The following is a 20712-nucleotide window of genomic DNA, read 5'->3' as shown; positions in this document are numbered from 1 at the left end:
CACACGGACCTTTCAAGATACTGACTTCAGTTCCTGGCCGGACCCAAATACGAGCTGCACACGAAACAGGCATGGCGTCCTTCAGTCAGAGGCTGGAGTAACAAACGTTTATCCATTCGCCCTCTGAATCTGTTTGAGGTCGTTTTTGTCCTCACCCGTGGAAATATTTTTTCACAATGGCGACCAGAACCGTGTGTCACGTCCTCCAGCGCCGTGAGTAGCCTTTAGCTAACGTTAACGGGCTAGCATTAGCATGTGAGCTAGCTAGGTGAAATGACAGGTGACAGCTTCATGCTGCAGGTTAGACTGAATAAATGGACCATTTTCACAGCAGACATCTTGACTTGACTTAGCAGGACAAATATGATTAATATCATTATACATATTCTGCTGTGACGTATTAAAATGTCTGCCCTCGTGTCGGCTGGCTTCTGGTTTATTTTTTAACCCAGTTATTTCCAGCGTTACGTACTCTGAATAGCGTCAACTTATTTTTTTTTTTTTTAGCTCTGCAAGAAAATTATTCGGCTTGTCAAACGGTGAAAGTATATTAAGCTGCAATGTAAATACCTTGAAACACTTTGATTATGATTGTCAACATTATTAAAATGTGCAAATGGTACATCCTGTCATGAATTGTAAAGTTATAGCGAATGCATATCCTGACTTTAATCTGGTGTGGGCCAAGCTCCAAAAACACTACACTTCCCATAATGCACTTCAGTGGCTTCTTTGCTGTCGGTGTCACTGATCAGGACTGTGGCATCATCAGGGTTAGTTTCTGTGACTTCACAAAGCTCCCTGAGAGACATTGACATGCAAAATTGGTGAGGGTCTCCAAGTTTAGCGATGAGCCAATCGTCTGCTGTCCCTTCGGTTCCTCTCTTTCCTCCTGCTTGAATCCACCCCTCCGTCCTCTCCCCCCCCCTCCAGGCTTTGCGTCTGCCGCAGCGGCTGCGCGTCCATCGCTCGCCGAGGTCCGCAGCCAGCGCAATGCCGTCTTCTCCCGAGAGCAGGCCAGGCAGAGGGCCCTGTATCCTCGCATTGAGAAGATAGAGGTGTCCATGCAGGGCCCGGGGGTGGAGGGGACGCTGCTCGTCATGAACAGAGGAATGTCCACCCCTCTGAGCTGTGCCAGACGTGAGTGAAAGGGACGCAAGAAATTCCCTTGACTGTACACAGAAAAATATTTGGATTTAACCGTTATCAGCCTTTTCTGACACATCTGTGCCTCAGCTTCATTTGCATGTATTAAAAATGTATTTTCACTAGAAATAAATGCTCGTTTTGCACTCAGATGAGCTCCTCTGTTTCCCTCAGACCTGACAGAGTATCATGTGACCAACTCGGTGCTGGCCCTGGTGGACGGGGAGCCGTGGCCTCTCCACCAGCCCCTCACCAGCTCCTGCTCGCTCACGCTGCTCACATTTAAAGACAGTGACCCAGCGCTGGTCAACCAGGTATTTTAACAACCGCAGATATTTTAGTTAATACAACATTCAGCATCTCCTCATTTGTCTTTGTGATGCAACAGGATCTGTGTGACATCTCGTCTTTCCTTAATGACTTCTCCAAGCTTCCGAATTGCTTTTCTGTCAGCTTTTTTTTTCTCGTCGTTAAAGGTTTTATAAAAATCAATGAGTGACATCATGCAGAGATTTGGGGACATTCAGCGTGTCCTCGTTTCCCCTCAGGCCTTTTGGCGTTCCTGCGCCGCCTTGCTGGGCCAAGTGCTGGAGACTGCGTTCAAAGACGACTTTGCTGTGCAGCTGCTCAGCACACCGGAGGTGCCAGGTAGAGGATTTTCTCTTCATGCCTCCACACTCGCCTGGCCAGCCATCAGATAGCTGTAGAGTTTGTTTTTCGTCAGTCAGTCAGGCATTGACACAGAATTGAAACGTTTGCAGCTCTTTGGAGTTTACAGTTCTGTTTTCTCCTGCAGTCACTTCAGGGGCCTTCTGCTGTGACGTGGTCCTCGACCCTCAGCTGGACTCATGGACTCCCTCCGAGGTCTGTGTGTACGTGCACGTGTGTGTCGCTCGTTTGCATCCACTTTCAGAGCGAATCTTTTCTAACAATAATAATTTCAACCATTAGAGGTCAGCAAAAACTGACCGTTCTCAGCTGATGAGAAGTTTCTCTTTAAAGTGATCATAATCCATCTTACTCACACACTCTCCTGTTGTAGACTTCAGAGACAGACACTACACTTAGTTGAACTTACACTAGTGAGAAGAAGAAGCTTGTGACCGCTCCTTGAGTCATCGTTCAGTTATTATTTATCTGTTGTGCTGATTCCCTCCTTTAAACTCTGCCTGCTGCTATCTTTAGCCATGTTTTTGGCAAAAATTAGAGTGTTAGCATTGCTGGGTGTGTGATGCACCTGGTGTAAATTTTAGTCTTCGTTAGTGTTTGTGTGCGAGACAGAGACAGCTGGTGATGTGGAGGAAGTTTTTCCTTTCACCTTTCAAGTCAAGGACTGATTCAGAGCTTTTATTTGAGGCTTTGGGCCTTGGATCCTGTATCTGTGAGTGTACCTGATCCTTACTGAGTTGTGTTTTTAACTAACGCGGCTGTTTTTCCCTCCAGGAGTCGTTGCGGTCTCTGACCCGAGGGGCCCAGCACCTCATCCACCAGGACCTGGCCTGGGAGCCTCTGGAGGTGGCGCCCTCTGTGGCGCTGGAGGTCTTCTCACACAGCAGGTAGACTTTCATGTCTCCTTTCACCGCTGTCCTCACTTCAGTCCTTCTTTTGTCTCTTCGTGTGGTTTAGTAAACGCACGATGACTATAGTTGTTGTTGATGAGCCTTTTCTCTGTTTCTCCCAGGTGTAAACAGGAAGAGGTGGAACAGCAGGCAGCGCAGAGTCCCAAAGGCACAGTGATGCTCTACAGGTGACTCTTCCTCCTCATATTGTGGTTTAATCCTTCACTTCCTGTCTTATGTGAATTTCACGTCACACTACGTGTATCTAAAGGAGCGTGTCTATTTGTTCCCATCCCTCCTCACCTTCCACAGATGTGGTGACCATGTGCTGCTGAGTGCGGGCCCCCTGACGGCCAGGACGGGCCTTTGTTCCCAGTACGAGGTAACGGCCCTGCACAGCCTGGGACAGGGACCCTGGGGCCTCCACCGTCGAGCACAGGGCCTCTCCCTGCCTCTGCAGCTGCAGGTAGGGACGTAACAGCACTTTAATGCATTTGATCGTTAATTTACCACTTAAAAATACATTTCTATGGACTCTGTTGTGTTGTTTTATTGTGGCAGGGACCTGATTTAGTCCTTCAATGGTGTGAATTTTACAGGAAAAGGGATTAGGTCTTGGCTTCTGTGCCATGAAAATGTCTAATTTAGCTGACAATCAGTGGAAAATGTCACCATCAGTTCAGGTGATTACAGGGTGCAGTGCTTTCAAGAAAAAAGGGATTCTTTCACGGTCTGTGGTTTCCCTTGTGGTTATTAATAAAACCGGTGTTGCCATGGAACAGATCATATATGACACTTAAGCGTTCTTTTAACATCAAAGCGCGCGGCTCAATAAAATGACTTATGGCTGCACGTGCCCGCTCGTCACGTTGTCTTCCTCTCTGCAGGCTCACCACACAGTCTGGAGGAAACTGAGGCAGCGGGCAGAGAAACTGGTAAGAATAACAAACATCTGCTTTCTACCACACACACGCGTCCCGCAGCAGTGACATCAGAGCGAAGCGCCGAGGCCAGCTCAGGGAAGGAGGGCTGCGGTCCGGTCTGGGTGCTGGATCCTGGTCCACATTCAGCCAGCTCGCTCCCTGGCTGCAGCCGTCGCTTCAGATTTGACAAAGCAGCCAGAGGATGGGATTTAACGCAGCTATTTTTATTGCTTTGCATTTATATTTTGGCAAAAACAGAGAGCGGAGACTCAGCGTGGGCTGCAGGAGAAAGCAGGTCTCATCCTCCTCACGAAGGACAAAGTGTTGTTTTCTGAACTTGACATCAAAGACGCAGACGCCAACTTAAGATCCAAGCAAAGGAGTATTTTTAAATCTCTCTCTTGTTGTCGACGTCCATCGTGCGCTGATTGATGCCGCTGAATCCGCTCTGTCTGAGCGTAACCGAGTGCGACTCCAGCGCTGAAAGAGAAGCATAAACTCTTCAGATTCAAACTAGGCTACGGGTTAATTTTGGATGGAGCCATCTAGGCGAAATATATTTTGCTGCAGCCTTTCTGGCATTCTCTGTGCATCAGTGCTTGTGTAATGAAAAGGAAGATGTACTCATTAATAGACACACTTGATTTGGCAGCTGATGACATACTGTGCTCCGTGGCCTACATTTCATTTTCACATAGATCCGGTTATTCAGGGAAATGAAATAGCACTTTATTCGAGACAAAAGTATGGACGGCAGAGTTGGACCGACTTTAAAAGCAGAGTATATTTGGATCATGTTTTTACAAGCGCTGGATTAGGATGCAGAGCTGCTGCAGGAGCTGCAGGACGTCCGTTTTATGGTCCTAGAGGACACTGGTCCATACTATCGCCTGATGTGCTAATGTTTGCTGTGTTGAGCGTGCATGTGACGTGCACAGAGGGCACCTGTTCTGTCCTTTTCGTCCCATGTGCTAACATTGCATCACTGCCACTAATCAGTCGAGGAGCTGTAAACTGTAACAGGCCCAGAACGTCTCTGAAGGACGTTTATGCAGCGGTGCTCTCAGCTTCGTTCAAGACCACGTGGATGTTTGAATTCTGTCAGCACAAGACACTTGTTTGTCTCCTCAGGCCCAGAGTGTGCAGAGTGTGTGGAGAAAACTGTGTATTTTTGCAAAATGTACAAACACTGAACCTTTAAGTTGGGTTAGATGTGGTTAGATTTCATAGTGCACCTGCAGTGTTTCGCCAACACATTACAGGTCCTGATTTAAGAGACATTAATTCAACCTACACTGTCCCCTCTTTGCATGTGTTACTGTTCAGAAACGGGTTTATAAAAGCAGCGATGCGTGGGCGGCGTGTTTCGGGAGCCGGCTGCAGGCGGTAGGGAAGCATATCCCCCGTCTGCCTCCAGCTGGCGCTCGAAACACGGCCGCCCACGCCACAAAGACCTGCCCTGACGCGCCTCTAACGCCTCTGTAGGAACGCCCTTTAAAGGCCATTTTCAGGCTCTGCGATAAACGAGAAGAGGTTAGATTTAGAGTAACAGTCAACACAATCATTCATTTATGTGCCTTTTTCTGTTGTCCGCATAGGTTGATGTGTCAGACCTTGAAGAAGCAGCTCCACCCTCCCCGCCTGACTCCACCCCCAGCCAGCCAGTAACGACCTCTGCGTAACCTCCCACACACACATACACACTCTGACATGTATCTGACTGTACTGTTTGCTCAATAAATGCGTAAAAAACATTTGACAAGTCACCTCCACTTATCTCTTTCTTATGGAAATCAGCGCAAATTGAACAGAATTCTTTCCCATGATGCCACTGTGATACATGCTTGTGTCTTGCAGTGTATGTGTGTGTGTGTGTGTTAAAGGAAAGATTTTAACACCCCCAGGAGGGGGGGGGTTAAGTGTTCAGCTGATTGCGGGTGTGTAGGAGTGAGTGAGAAAAGTGAAAATGGAAACGCTTGAGTGTGTGTGTGTGTGTGTGAGTGTCAGCAGTTTGCTTCACAACAAAAGCTGTGTGTGTGTGTGTGTGTGTGTGTGTGTGTGTGTGTGTGTGTGTGTGTGTGTGTGTGTGTGTGTGTGTGTGTGTGTGTGTGTGTGTGTGTGTGTGTGTGTGTGTTGGCTGAAGGTCAGGCGGCAGTGCAGCTGTTGCGCCTGTCACTCGTCAAACAGGTGGCTCTCAATCCTCAGAGTGTGTTCGGAGTCGTGTGTGAGAAAGTGTGAGCAAGCCTGAGGATTCGAGCCGCGAGGCGGCTTTCTTTTGACTTTTTTTTTTTTTCCCAGGGTTCCCGGCGTTTTAGACACATTAGACGCGACACTTCTGCTTTCTGCCAGAGCTCGCCCTCTTCTCCCTCCATCCAAACGCGGCCGCCATGCATCAGCAGCGTGTCACTCTGCATCACAGGCGAAATGTTTTAGCACCTTTCAACAGAAGCGTTATGATTTAATGAATGATAAAAAGTGACTAATGAAAGAAGGATGTGGTAGTTGATACTCTGCTGCTGCTTCTCTCCGTGTCGCACGATGCCGTTGAGTCACCAAACTCTGCCCCGCTCGTGTATGTGACCTCCCGCTGACCTCAGCAGTCAATATCACACTCTTAAAGCGTCTTCTCTCTTAGCCAGGATGACAAAATGGCGTCACTTTGGGATGAAACCAGACAAAGGCGCTTGCAAAAAGTTGTTCTCGTTCATCCATGAGGACAGTTGAGCCGTCAGCTGATCGCCGTAGCATGAGCAGCTAGCCTGGCTGTGGTCGAAGTTCCTCTGACACCCACTGATGAACACGTTGGATCTCATTTGTTTAACAGACTTAACGTGATCGGGTGGAAGAAACTGGACCTAATGTGTTGATTAATGAGCTTTTGAGCGAGCCAGCTGTTTGTTTCCAGCCTTCATGCTAAGCTAAGCTAGTTGCCTCCCGGCTCCAGCTTTGTGCACAGACATGACAAGCAAAGGAGCTCATTTCCCAAAACTGTCCCTTGAACCTCTCGACAAAGCGTTCGTTCCAACACATCTCATATTAAGAAGTGATTCCAGGAGCTTTTAATACCGCAGTGCTGTCAGCCCACATTTGTGTAATCATACAGGTGGTTAGTTCAATGCTTCCACCCTCCCCCCTCTGTATGTCACAGATCACCCTTTGACATTTGAGCCTGTGCAGCCCCCCCCCACCCTCAAAAAGCCCCAAAACACCTCCATGCTCAGATTATCTAAGGAGTAGTCTTCCATTCTGCTTCTCAATGACGGGGAACTTTTTTTCCTGCGTTCAAACACAGTCCAGATCCCTCAGCGGGAGACGGCTGAATATTGAGGAAGCCTCGGGCCAGAAAAGTTAGCCGCTGTGCAGCTGCTGCCCCCGCTCAAGCATCCGACAATGTGCGAGACACACCCAAAGACACATGCTTCAGACTTCGCCAGTCACACCAGCAGCACCAATTGAGATGTTTGACTCGGTGCCCTGAACGCCTCGCCGCTGTAGTGCCTGAGATGCTGAGGAATGACTGCTGCGCCGCGACGCTGCTGCACAAACATGATTAAATTTGAATAGCTACTAAAACACTGTGGAATAATACACTCATAGAAATGAATTTATAATGTGTCTGTTCACTGAAGAGATTGTGTAGTCACTTTTAAAATGGAAACATCGGATAACTCTGCGTGCATTAAACAAGTGTGCAAATGTCATATTTCCTCCTGCATGCGACACAAAATCTAAATATTCTTGCAGCACGTCACGAGCCTGCATACATGCAGATCCTTCCCATGCAAGAGTCCCATTTAAGCAATGACAGTAAAACAATGAAGGGAAAAGAAAAGCATCTGGGGTTGAGATATGAGTCACATGAAGAGTGCACGCCATCAAGCAGCAACCCTTCCCGTCACAACTGGATAAATGTACAAGCCCTCACAGCTGAACGTGGGGGCCAGAAATCTTCAAAAACACACCCTCTGATGGTACAACGATGATAAATGATGGAGGAATACCACAGAGTGAAAGTCAGAGGAGCTTTTTCCTGCCAAGAAAGAAACATGTCTTTGCATGGTGTAAGTAATGGTCGTGTTTTATCTGGAGAAAGATCAGCCTGTCAATACCTATCAGGTTTTGGCCTCAAGAGCGTGTCGAGACTCCCTTTATCCCATAAGCCTGTGATTCATTTGGGCTGATTGAAACATGTTTTTTTGGCGTCTTTTTCCTCTTTCACATCAAAGCAGTCTGAATACTTCTACCTGGAAAATCTCAGATTTCATTCAGGATGTTTTGGGATAAGTTAAAAGATTACGATGACTTATTCTTCCTGCAAGACTTGAGGAAAGATAAACTGTAATATTTCCGTAGACTTGAAGATCAAATGATCAGAAACGGGACATCAGGCTCGATTTGGAGGACATTTGCACGGAAATGTGGCCTTCAGATAAGCTTGTGGGCTCAGTCTATGTTGACCAAGAATATTAAAAAACAAAAAAACATTCAGGGTCAAAGCGGGTCCCCTCAGGCTGAGGTATGATGGGGCCACACCTTGTTGCCATACCCAGTTGACTCCCGTTATGTGACCATTTGGCAGTGCAGTGCGCGTCTTGGACACGGCGCTGCGCTCTCGGCGCTCCGCCGCTCTGCTCGTCTCAAAGCACACTCCGCCCTCCCTCCACCTCCATCTCCACCTCAACCAGCGCCGAAACCGCACCACAGGAGGAGAGAGCACATCCATCCGCGTCTGTTGGTCGTAGCCGAGCCACGCCGTTACCAGCCAGACTTCTCGGCCAGGGCGCCGGCGTCTCAGACCGATCAGTCCCGGAGGTGCGTCCCGCTCGCCCCCCCTGCAGCCCCGCACTTCGCCGCGCCGCTCCGTTCCGCGCCGAGCTGGTCCGCTCGCTTCCCCGTGGAGAACAGTTTATCCCCTGGAAGCTGGATGAATTATTGGAGAGTTGTGAACAAGTACGAGAAGAAAGCTGAGGCTCGGGATCTGCCTCCTCGCTCCGTCCAGGGAAGACAAGACTCAGCCAGAGTTGTGGACGATAATGGAGGGGACGTTCCTGTATCTTCCTTTTGTTATTTTACTGATGCAGTGTAAGTGGCAAATGGAAACTATTCTTAGAGAAGAACTAACTGTGTTTCTGCTGTGTTTCTCTCCATGAGGTAAAGCTTAGGAAAGAGATGACTCCAGTGCAGGACACCAGCTTTAGTGGATTAAACTGATCTTTTCAGCTTTTATTTCTAATGATTTCTCTTTTATAATAACTCTCTACCATATCCTGGAACAATACGCTGCAAAAAAAAAAGTCATTTAATTTAGTGCTGCAGACTTAAAAGCTGTATTTTGCCTTTTGTTATCTCTAAAATAGATAAATTCCCCTGAAATTATGATTTTTTTTTAGTGGCAGAATTTCAAAATTAAATCTAAAATTGAGACTTTTTTTTGGTGCTCTTATTTTGTCAAGTGTTGTTCCACAGATCCCCAGTTTAGTTAAAGCCCCTCTGTGAGAGTGGGCTGTGGTGACGATGCAGCCAGGCTGGTCCCTACAAGTTGGCCCTGAAGTTGTGCTTGGCGCCGCGCCACCTCAGGGCGTGGGCGGCACGGCGGTGGCAGGTGGGCACGCTTTTTGGCAGAAGAAGTGGTGGATTCGTGCATGAGGTCACTGGGCTGGATTTCCACCAGAAGCTCCAAGCTGTTTTTCCTCGTGACGAGGCGTTTGCATAGCGGGGATGTTCCCGGGAGGCTGAGGGGTTGGGAACAAAACAGGAACGCGCAAGTGGAAATTGTTGAGGTGCAGAAAAATGCAGCTAACTTTCCCCAATGATGATGATGATGATGATGATGATGATGAAAACCTGTGTGACAAAGAGGAAGCCGTGCGAGTGCTGCTCGGACTCCAGGGGAGCAGGAGCAGTTTGAGGTGGATGTGATGAGACAGTGAGAGCGAGTGCTGCACATTTTACTCTGTGTTGTCCACATTTTGCCACCTGTCAGGCCACCAGGTCACGAGTTCACAGAGGTGTGTGTGTGTGTTCGCGGACAGCCTGACAGAATTCACTCATCATCTGACGGACAGATAGATGTCAACCGTTTCTAACAGAGCGGCGTCAGATCTGCCTCGGCTCTGCTGAACGCCTGCGGGGTGTATTGTTTAAAAGAAAGAAAAAAAAAATCCAGGAGGAAGCGTTTTGGGTGGGTCTCTGTGGCAAAAGGCCCGACATCCCCCATCTCAACCTCTCACACACACCCTGTGTCTGACTGAGACAGCTGTTGCTCACAGGGTTACAGTCATACAGAGAGGCTTTGTTCAAATGGAGAACACACACACACACACACACACACGCGCTCCTCACCCTGTTTTTCTCTGTACCCTCGCAGCCTTGAAACGTGCCTGCCGTCCACATCCACGTTATCTATATCCCACAGCCAGACAGGATACGTCCTGTGGGTCCCTTCCTCTTTCATTTGTTCCCTGTTAATTTGAATAAGTGCCTTAATTATTACTGCGCCATGCTTTTGACCCCGGCACAGCCCTGGCAACACCCACCCCAGTCTCTGTAACACTCAGCGCGGACCACGTAATGAGAGGAACGCTGCGTGCCAAGGAGCGAGTGTGCCATCGTTCTATTTTTGCACAGGCAGGAGGGTGGCTGTCCCTCTGTGAGTTTAAGCTGTCGCAGTGTTTGGTTGATGTTAACGCCACGCACGAGATGTGTGTGTGTTTGTGTCTGGAAGCCCGTCTCTGTGTTGACGCCTTTGTCTGGATGTTTCTGCGCTCGCACGCCCACAGCAGAAGCGTTTTAATTACTTCAGCGGCCGTGTGTGATGCCATGTTGGAGGCCCATCACAGACCTGCTGCTGAGAAGCACATGAAAAACTTTATTTAAAAAAAAAAAAGTTTATGTAAGCAGTGTTCTGAAAACCATTCCAGCTTATGATTCATACTCGTTAGAAATATCTTTCTCGTGTACTTGATGTGGTTTAACTAATGCTGCATGACTTGATTTAGGCCGCTCAGGTGGCCAAAGACGCTCGGCTCAACGGCGGATCAACGCTGGCTGGATTCTGCCATGCTTGGCTGTTGGACTCGCTCCCGATGAGGGCAGATTCTGGGTGCCAACTCTGGCCCAGGTGCTGCTAACTGAAGCTGATTCTCACTCCAGATCAGTCCACACTACCAGCGCCTGACCAGCGGGTTATGACCCACATTCGATTCACGACAGGCCCTCGAAGGACAGGCACAGGCACGACGCTGGAGCGGCGTCCAGCGCTCCGTTGGTCAGCCTCTGCACGTTAGCACACGCTTGAGCGTGAATGGCGCGTCTTGTCGCCTTGTTGGACAGCAGGCCTTGTATTATGGAAGCGACACCGTGTTAACATTACCCACCAAGCAGTTGTGAAATGATCCGAACAAGCCATGTGTTCGCTGCCTGCCCCGACGCCTCCGTGGCTAATTGAGGCCATTGAAGCTGACAGTGTTCGTAGTAGCGGCGCTCGCACAGGGGCAGCAGGACCTCACATGCGGAGAGTCTGTGCCCGGTTTTTGACGCGTGCGCTCTGACGTGCGTGCGTCAGCGTGGCGGTAAAGTGCAGGCATGTTGTCAGCCTCTCTCCTCTCAAAGAGACACCCTTCAAGGTGGCGGCAGGCCTGGTCTCACACTATGTGACAGAGCTTCTCCCACTCACAGTCCTACTGTCTGAGAGGATCTCCCTCGCCTTCAATCCCGCTCTCTCTTTTATTCATGCTTCTGCGGGTCTCTGGTCCCCCCCACCTCTGCCAACCTCCACCCTCCCCCCCTCCGCCTCACTCTCCTCCACTCCACTTCATTTGTATTCTATTCTTAGGGCTGCTCATCTCTCCTTTGTCGTTCCTTCTCGTCCCTTTTTAATCTCATTGTATCGCCCTCCCTCGTCTTGCTCATCCTTTAGTGAGACAATGCTCCGCAGAGGGTGTCGTGGTACGTGAACCGAGGCTACGCCGATAATCCTGTTACACTGCCACGAGTCAACACATGGCAAAGCGAGGGGAAGAAGGAGCATTGGGAGGGAGAGCGTGCAGTTTTAATTCACTTAGCTGAAAGTTTGACCAAGTGAAGCTGGTGTAAATTGAGCCAACTCCAAGAAAAGCTTTTAAAAAACTTGAGTGTGCATTATGCTGCATTTGGCAGATGACATTATTATTGTATAGGCTGTTATTTATTTAAAAGCTAATTTAAAAATAGCTGTTGTTGTGGAAATTAAGGAAAGTGGGTCCTCTGGGTATGCATGGAAAGCACACGCTCTTTCTGTAAAGCCCAACATGGCCGCCTTCCTGTTCTGCTCCACACTTCCTGTCCTTTGTCTCTGCTTGCCCTCCGTTTCTCCGTGTCACCCCACCCTGCAGGAGAATTCTTCTGTAAGTCATAGTAATCCAGTAACAATGGGCCCAGGCTGGAATTCACTGACAAACAGGAAACTGGACCGATGTCACTTCAGGGTACAAGTTTTAAAGTTTGCATCTGTGAGATTTGAATCTGCACGTGTCGAACAAACAATGGCAGGAAAAGTAGATGAGCGAGTGCGTCTCGTCAGCCGGGTTAAGCTTTTTGCTTATGTGAAGGTGACATCTTCATTACGCCAGATTGGAAGTTTTTGGAGGTTTTTCGTAGCCCTTAATGTTCTGAGTGAGCCCCCGCAAGACCCATTCAACATTTATTATGTAATTTCAAAAATGCATGGCCTGCAGTCTGAAAATCTTCATTTGCAGACTTCTGGCAGATTTTATAGGCCCTCACGCCGCTGCTGCAGAGAGTGTTTACTACTCTTGCCGTGTGCACGTTTCTAACCTGCTTCCCTCAGGTAACCTTCAACCACGTTAAACCTGTATTTAAGAACAGGACGACCAGACAATAATCTGCCCTGTAAACCAATCAACTGGCAGGAAAGGCTGCTCCGGCTTCCTCTTCCTGTTTTGGTGCGGGGTATCAGTGACACACAGACGGCAGGGGAAACAAACACGGGCCGTGCGCCATCGGCCTCTCGATAGTGCCCCCATGCATCAGGTTAATCTGGACAAGCCTCTATTGAGACGCTTGGTGACCTCCTCCTAACCTGTGCTTAAATAAACATACGGCGAGCTGCTCCTTAACCTCGCAGGATTAAAGTGGAGGAGGGAGTAATCCTGCCCTTACCTCAAATCTGCCAGAGCAAGACTGCTGCGTTTGCCTCAGACAGTGGAGTGAGCGAGCCCAAAGACGGCCATTAAGCATTCTCCTCCTGCCGTTGGCGGGCAATGTGGAGCACTTTACCCAATTCACCTTGCCCCCTAATGGATGACGAGCGATATTGCGTTCTGAACTGCTCTCACCCCTCTTTTTTCTTTATCACCCACCCACCCTCCCTCCCCTCTTTCTCTCCACCAACACCAGGCTCCCCCTCCGTTCCTGTCACCGTGTCGACCAACAAGCACAAGGTGGAGGTGCGCGAGTTCTCAGGTGAGGCAGAAACAGCGTCTCACATCCCGGTCGTTTTTGTCCCCTCAAGAGCTGCTGCCTCTATCAGATTCGCTCTGACAGGATAAACCACGAGGCTATAAATAGAGCAAGCAGTTAAAAATGCCACTGATTGAAGGCTTTGCTGTTCCGCCATAAATATCTCATCGGTCCCTTTTTCAGACGCCGAGCTGTCCTGCACGTTCCGCACAGAGAAAGACCGAAACCCGCGCATCGAGTGGAAGAAGAAGGGGAAAGATGTCTCCTTTGTGTACTTTGATGGACACTTCAAAGGTGAGGAAGCAGCCTGTTGTTGTTTAACACCCAGGTGACCAACAGGACGCTTGTTTTAATCAGCTTGCAGTGCCAGCTGGTGGGGGTTTGCCACATAGGATGAGACAAACGCCACCCGTTGAGATTTGTTGATGGAACGTATTTTAGCACCATCAGCGGTGTTAAGCATGCAGTCTTAACCCGTCTCCTATCCTTGATCCCTCTCCTCTGTGGTTTAGGACGTGGGTTTAATGGGTGAAATAAATAATAAATCATACAGAGGCTTTCACCCGGTCAGTTGCTTTTATACACGGCGCAGTCACCCTGACAATTTTCTCAAATCTGTCACGGCGGTGAAATGCCTCTGACCCGCCGCCTCACTGCTGGCAGCTCCACTGCAGAGCTGAAGGTAGTTTAAAAGGGGCCATGAATCACAGCTGACAGTGTCAGGTGATTTCTTAGAAAGAGCCGCTGGCAACAAGTATTTTGTAAATTTATGAAAAGTCATAAAAGCTATTTTTTCCACCCACAGGCTGGATCATCAGGTCAGGGGGGCTTTGGACAATAAAAATCTGACTTCTTAGAGTAATGAGGACCTTTTGAGGATGAGAAGGATGCAGAAATGCATCTCTGTAAACAAGAATAAGAGTGGAGAGTAACTAAAACTTAAATAACCTGAGAAATATACATGGCTCTTAAGCACGCAAACACTCCATTATGTGAACCAAAAAAGTCACAAATTGAGCTGAAACTTGTGAAGAGAAATCACTGAATGTTTAAGATCTGTGTGTGATTCAGAGCACAGATGAATGTGGTCAGATGAAGGCGTATGAAGGAAAGCGTCTCTCTCCTGAATGTAATATTTAGTTGTCAGCTTTGTTCACCTCTGGATTAAAACATGCACATATTTTAGGGGAGACGTTCCCTCTTCCTGATCTTCACCTCCTGTCCTTCCTCTCAGGTCCCTTTGAGGGCCGGGCGACCATTGACGGGGCCACGGTGACGTTGCGAAAAGTGACCCAGGAGGACGCCGGGGAGTACCGCTGCGAGATCAGCGCTCCTTTGGACTCCGTCAGCCTGGGCGAGACCAACGTCACGCTCAAAGTCCTGGGTACGACCGGAAGAAGTGAGAAGTGGCTAACACGTTGAGCTTTTGCTTTTGTGTCTGTAAATCCTCCCTTGTCCTCCCCTCCAGTGCCCCCACATGTCCCGTCCTGTGAGATCCCCAGCGGAGCAGTGACGGGCTCAGTGGTGCAGCTGCGCTGTCAGGACCAGCAGAGCATCCCGCCTGCTACATACTCCTGGTTCAAGGACAACCAGCAGATCCGCCCTCCCCGCCATGCCAACGCCACCTATCTAATCAACTCACACACAGGGATACTGGTGAGTGTTCAGGGTGCTCTTTGGCGTGATAGTAGGTAGCGTTTCGGAGCGTTGCTCAAGGACACTTCAGCAGAGCAGGCGCTTTGATTGAAACCACGGTCGTCTGACAACAGCTCCCTCTCTGTGTCTCTGCAGGAGTTTAAAGCTGTAGCCAAAGAGGACACCGGCCGATACAGCTGCCTGGCTTCGAACGGAGTGGGACCGCCCAAGATGTGCGAGGGCAAGCACATGACGATAGGTGTGTGTGTGTGTGTGTGTGTGTGTGTGTGTGTGTGTGTGTGTGTGTGTGTGTGTGTGTGTGTGTGTGTGTGTGTGTGTGTCTTTTCACACACCTGCCTCCTCCCCCACACCTTTCAGCCCTGGAGAAACTCAGAGATGCATTGGAGAGGAAAAGCGCACTAAAACTCATCCCTCCCTGCTCTCCAAACTTCAAACCTGAAGGGCCACCGTGTCCACTTTAGGACAAAATACATGCTCTGAAGTGATGCCGTGTTGTTTGGAAAGGTTTTTAACTTGCTAATAAATTCTATAAAGTACTGAAGGTTAATGCAAGCGGCCGTTTTATTCACTTAATAAATTAACGTTAATAGAGTACAGGACGAGGCATTAGGCAGTTGCATTAAAATGAAATTGGACATGCATTGCCTGCCACAAAACAGCTCATAACTCAGTGTTGATTCCCGCTTCCAGAGGACGTCAACGTGTCGGCGGTGGTGGCGGTGGTGGTGGTGGTCTGCCTGGTCGTGGTGATCTGTGGATGTGGCGGGTTCCTCCTGCACCGCAACGGTTTCTTCAGCCGTGAGTTTGTCTCTTTAGCTCAACCCAGTGAGCACAGCACATCATTTAATATAGATACTGTTTTAACTGCTTTACTCCCCCCCCCCCCCCCCAAAAAAAAGAAGTGACATTCACTGTGTTTTCTCTCCCACGGTTCTTTTGACTCATCCATCAGCAGGACACAGAGGAAGGTAAGAGCTCTGTGATTGCATTAACATTGATGTGAGCAAACACAGGCTAATACCGACACACTGACACTGAGGGAGGAGTGTGTGTGTGTGTGTGTGTGTGTGTGTGTGTGTGTGTGTGTGTGTGTGTGTGTGTGTGTGTGTGTGTGTGTGTGTGTGTGTGTGTGTGCGCGTGCGTGCTGAGTCAGGAGTGTATGGAGTGACAGCTGTGGCTGTGTGGCTCTCTACGTGTGTGTTTTGGGGCCACAGCCGTGCCTGTGTTTCCACTCATCTGGTGACTGGCGCCAACAGATGTGAAAACAGTCCGAAAGGGTTGTTGTTTTTTTGGAATTGATCGCCTCTTCCAGGCAGACGCACATCTGCTGACATCGCGTCAAGACGTAGCCGGGCCGATGATCTGAGAGCGCTGCAGATGAAGGGAGGAGAAATAATCAGCGGGACGTAATTATGGAATAATTACAGGCTGTTAATCAGCGAGGAGGAATATATTGGCAGTAGACAGAATTGCAAGCAATTAAACTGATTGGATGGGTAATTTGAAATGGATTATTTAGATATTGAGGAGATTGAAGAATGAGACTGTGGTGTAGCAGAGGGCTGTGAGCGCAGGCCCTGTCCTGTAAACACGCCAGAGCGGGTGGGCGTGAGGACGTTTTGATGCTTGACTGGCCGTTAAGCCGGGAACCACAAACGCACGTCCTTATGTGACTGGCCTAACTGGCTTGACTTTATGTTATTTGATTACTGGCTTGTTACTGCACGCCGATTGATGGAGAGTCACTCTGGAGCTCTCCTTGAAGCTGATGCGAAAGCTCTTCGTCTAGGTTAAAGTCTGATGCTTATCCCACTGAGCTAACTGGAGCTGTCAGTGTCAACTCCCTATTTATAGAACAGGCTTCTTCACGAAGACTCAAAGACAATGTGACATGATATCTGATGCACCAATCGTAGGCACAAGTTAACGGAGTAGCAATGCAGATCTGGGATTTAGGGCAGCCTTTTAGAGAAAACCGGTCAAGGGGACGGGGATGACTGTTGTCATGCTAAACGCTGACCAAGGTCCGGTTTGAAATTGTCCTTAGAGGTGGTGGTTGTTGCGAAAAAGGAGAATTTGGACTCTTTCTACTGCAGTAAACAGCAGAAGAAAGAAAGGCAGTTGAGATGAGTCTCCTAGCTTTAGACAGGAGATACCAGGGCGTTGGATGCTGCATGTGATTGGCTCACCACTTGACCTGTTCGGCTCTGCTGCATCACGGTTGGCTGCATGTCTGCAAAGCACTGCAGTGTTAATATGAAATGTTAAATCCTTCACAAATGTGTGCTTGAAAATTGAGTTTCGCGCCTTTAATGTCGCGTTTGTGAGGCTGAACTTTTAGGTTTCATCATTTCGAAGCGTGTGCCTGGAAAAAAAGAGCTGTGTAATCTTCGCTCTGTAGCTCGGACATCTGACTTCTGTTTTTGTATTCAGGTCATTTACTTGCAGATTTTCTTGAAGTCTGAACATTTAGACTTCTGCCGGTAAACTGTGCTTTGCAAATACAGCACACTCATACGCATGCCTTCATGCTTCATTTCACAAACTGCAAGGACAAAAATCATGCACGAGCATCTGTTGTGACATTTAGGTTTACTCTATGTCCAGTTTACCTGAGTAACTGGATCCTATTGGACGCCGGAGTTTTCCTGCTTGTGAAATTAAGCATAAAGGCGTGAGAATAAATACTCAGATTTGCACAGTTTACAGACATAATTATATTTAATCAGGCGCAGTTAGACAAATCTGCGAGCAATGACCTGAAGAGAAATCACAGGTACAAGTTTACAGAACTGGGATCACAGCGACAAACACAGATTTTAAGCACATCCTTTGAAATTACATTTATGAAACTCTATTTTCAAGCACACCTTTGTGACTGCTTTAATATCCCGTGCTGATAACCCCCCCCCCCCACTCCACAGAAGCATGGTGTGCAGTGTGAGTACGAAATTACCCCCTATTTGTAAATCCTTGTTAAAGCCAACACACTGACCCCTACAGGTCATTTTGGATCTCCCAGTGTCATGGTGCAGCCCACATCAGCAGCCAAACCCTGCACAGAACTGAGGACACGTGAGTGCGACCCACAGGCCGACAGACAGAATAATCCTGCTTTTGAACAAATTTTATTAAATATGCTTGAGCGACTGTTCCATCAGGCAACCAGAGCAGACACAGCAAACTGTCAATTTCATTTCTGTGTTCAAATATCTTAAATGAACAAGACATTAAATGTTAATTTGTGTGTTTTATTGGTGTTGGTAGGCAGCTGTTTCCCTGTTTCCTGTCTTTATGCTCAGTTAACTTTCTTCTGATCTGACTTCATTCCTCAAACCTTCACACCACTCGAGATGACCTACTGGAAATGTCACAAAAGGAAATTTAAAGAAGCACATTAATTCAGAGACGATGGCCTTCAAATTTAGACATTTCAATGCTGCAAATTCAAAGCTATTTATAGTTTAACATTAAGTATGACATTGTGAAAAATATGCCTATTTGCTGCCAAGTTAGATGAGAAAATCGATTCCGCTCTCATACCCGTCTGTTGAATATCAAGCTGCAGGCTCGTCGGGAGATGCTTAGTTTAGCTTAGCATAATGACTAGAAACAGGGAAACAGCTAGCATGGCTGTCCGATGGTAAAACCTGCTTACCAACACGTATAAAGCTCACCAATTAACATGTTATGTCTTCTTTGTTTTTCAAAAAACAAGTGAAAATTGACCATTTGTGGTTTTAGGAGGGAATCAGTGACTTTGTGGAGTGTACGCCGGCTGCCTCAGTAGCCCAAACTTATTTATCAAAATGTCAAAATATTCCTTTAAGTATTTAGTCGTGGTTAAATTTATAATTGCGCATAAGATTCAGGTGATTTTGGCCACTTTTTGCTTCCCAGCAGAGGAGCAGTTACTGCAGATAGACTCTTTGTATACACGTGTTTCAGTCTAACACAACAGTCCAGAAACACATTTGATTTTGAAGCTCATAATGTTCTGGTGTTGAGCTTTACCATCGTTTTGTGGCTGTTAGACTGTGTTAGCTTCAGCGAGATGTACTGAAGAAACTATCAAAACACTGAACTCCTGTTTCCGCACACATTCCTCTGCAGCTCAATCCAATCCTGCTCACTCGTCAAGAGTTCAGTCAGGCTTTCCTTTGCGCCCATAGGGAGGTTTGCCATGTATGATGTGCATTATTTATGCAGGGCAAGATATGACTCAGGATACAGCTGTCCGCCTCGAGTGTCTTCTCTGCTTTGTGACTGTGTCAAACTGTCCGATGTGCTTACCATGTCTTTGTCTTTCAGGTCCAATGTCAACTACATCCCTCCGCCCCAAGAAGTGAGTTTTTTTTTTTTGCCTTTGCCCTCTTCCTCCCTGCATCTCCCCCGTTTCCTCTCCCCGCCATGTTGCTCTCAGAGCAGCAACATGGGCAAAGCGCTGACTTAAGCATGAGCAGCTCACACTTACCTAATGAATGTTACTGTGTTTTTGATGGAGATCGCGACACTGTCGCCGAGAGCCGTAACTCTGAAAGGAGCACAAGAAAACAACTGATTGCTGACATGCTTTTTTCTGTCTCTCAGCCACAGGATTTTAAACACACCCAGTCATTCATGCTCTGAGAAGCTGGCCTTCCTATGAGAATACGTCGCCCTCCGAAGGTGCCAACACTGGATTCTCTGATTCCTTTTCTCTCTGGACTCTGAATGAGCTCTTGATCTTCCAATACATGCTAATTTCAATCTTCTTCCTCTGCCACTCCCTCTGGATGGGTTATGACAAAAAAAAAATTGCAAGGCTTCTTCTTACTGTCTTGCTTTGCCGTCTGGGTCGCCTCTGTCATTGATGTTTTCTGCTCTTATGGGATAGAATACAGTTTCGTGGCACTCTGCTCCCCCCTGGTGGTCAGATGCTGAAACTCCAATTGATCTTTTCTGAATGATCCAGGGACGAGCAGAGCTTCCTCCCCTCTGCAGGCCAATCATTTTAACTACCTTTGTTTTCCTTTACCAAAGACTGGCCATTTAATTTAAGATTTATTTGCTTTAAACAACTGAATCGTCACATAGGAGTTCTCCTTAAAGCCATATGAAAAGAATTGTTTTCAGACTACACAAACATAAAATGCAGTTTACCTCAGCATCTGCCACATGCCAACGTTTTGTCTGCGGTAACACTTGGGCTCCCAGCTTCCCAAGGGCCACTCAAGATCCTTATTATCTTAGTAACAACATGGAACCAAACCAAGAGAACAGGAAACCACTCCAGCCAATTATTCTGAGACCAACCCCATTCCATCCTCATGTGCCTGCATGGTCTTTTTATATATATAAATAAATCTATATATATATATATATATATATATACCTTGTGCCTTTTTAATTTGTCTGTCATATTTATCTATGAATCACAGTTTTTGTAAAGAACTTGCCTTACTTTTTTGTCTTTATATTTTTGTGCCACAGTTTGTCAATGTTTATCAGAGTGTCTGTTTTTGGACAGTGTGTGAATGGATTCGGTTTTATTTGAATGGTGTATCTGTAATAAAGGGTTTTCTATTCAAAACCATGCTTGCTGTAATTATTGTGATCGCAATTCCCTGTACATTTACTTACATGCTGTACTTCACTGTCTACTTCAGTGAAAAAATGAATGCAGGACTTTTACTTCTACAATATTTCTATGCAATGCTAATGCTGTTTTACATTAGCATGTGAGTACTTCCTCTACCGCTGCAATTACTGCACAAGTATTAAACTGACAAGTGGTTATTGGCCTGTAGTGATAACATGTTAATCTCAGGGAAGCACTGATTAATCTCTCTAATGCTATTTAATTACTTTTTATGACCTACAGCATCGTTATTGCATTACTCCTAAAACTAGCTGCATCCTTTTCATCTGCCCACTGCAAACATGCTGAAAGCCTTTTCCGTATTCCCACCAAGGAATACTGGTGAGGA

At 47.5% G+C, this 20712-nt stretch overlaps 2 protein-coding genes across 3 annotated transcripts; both read left to right on the top strand.

The window, feature by feature from the left end:
• Positions 1 to 35: 35 nt before the first annotated feature.
• On the top strand, positions 36 to 5382 carry mrpl39 (mitochondrial ribosomal protein L39). The gene is made up of 10 exons (XM_070957820.1): positions 36 to 213; positions 934 to 1140; positions 1321 to 1460; positions 1695 to 1794; positions 1943 to 2010; positions 2590 to 2702; positions 2828 to 2893; positions 3018 to 3171; positions 3593 to 3640; positions 5227 to 5382. The coding sequence occupies exons 1-10, from the start codon at positions 177 to 179 to the stop codon at positions 5308 to 5310; spliced, it is 1017 nt and encodes a 338-aa protein (XP_070813921.1). The 5' UTR covers positions 36 to 176; the 3' UTR covers positions 5311 to 5382.
• A 3137-nt stretch (positions 5383 to 8519) lies between these two features.
• Positions 8520 to 19530, top strand: jam2a (junctional adhesion molecule 2a). Of its 2 annotated transcripts, none has more exons than XM_070957789.1 (10): positions 8520 to 8710; positions 13025 to 13090; positions 13271 to 13381; positions 14322 to 14471; positions 14556 to 14743; positions 14879 to 14981; positions 15434 to 15541; positions 15696 to 15711; positions 19055 to 19088; positions 19334 to 19530. In XM_070957789.1, exons 1-10 carry the CDS (start codon positions 8662 to 8664, stop codon positions 19370 to 19372), a joined length of 864 nt encoding a protein of 287 aa, XP_070813890.1. In that variant the 5' UTR covers positions 8520 to 8661; the 3' UTR covers positions 19373 to 19530. The 2 variants fall into 2 exon arrangements, with proteins under 2 accessions (XP_070813890.1, XP_070813891.1); XM_070957790.1 differs by having other exon boundaries at positions 15699 to 15711; positions 19334 to 19519.
• Positions 19531 to 20712: the final 1182 nt, after the last annotated feature.

Source organism: Chaetodon trifascialis, chromosome 24 (assembly GCF_039877785.1).
Source record: "Chaetodon trifascialis isolate fChaTrf1 chromosome 24, fChaTrf1.hap1, whole genome shotgun sequence".
NCBI classification, from domain to species: domain Eukaryota; kingdom Metazoa; phylum Chordata; class Actinopteri; order Chaetodontiformes; family Chaetodontidae; genus Chaetodon; species Chaetodon trifascialis.
Note: the sequence above shows the minus strand (reverse complement) of the source record. Positions and strands in the feature narration are given on the sequence as shown.

Coding starts and splice junctions, on each gene's coding strand:
- mrpl39 (XM_070957820.1), top strand. CDS start 177: ATGGCGACCAGAACCGTGTGTCACGTCCTCCAGCGCC. Junction 1,795..1,942: donor CAGCACACCGGAGGTGCCAG/GTAGAGGATTTT, acceptor TTTCTCCTGCAG/TCACTTCAGGGGCCTTCTGC. Junction 2,011..2,589: donor ACTCATGGACTCCCTCCGAG/GTCTGTGTGTAC, acceptor TTTTCCCTCCAG/GAGTCGTTGCGGTCTCTGAC.
- jam2a (XM_070957789.1), top strand. CDS start 8,662: ATGGAGGGGACGTTCCTGTATCTTCCTTTTGTTATTTTACTGATGCAG. Junction 13,091..13,270: donor GGAGGTGCGCGAGTTCTCAG/GTGAGGCAGAAA, acceptor TCCCTTTTTCAG/ACGCCGAGCTGTCCTGCACG. Junction 14,744..14,878: donor ACTCACACACAGGGATACTG/GTGAGTGTTCAG, acceptor GTGTCTCTGCAG/GAGTTTAAAGCTGTAGCCAA.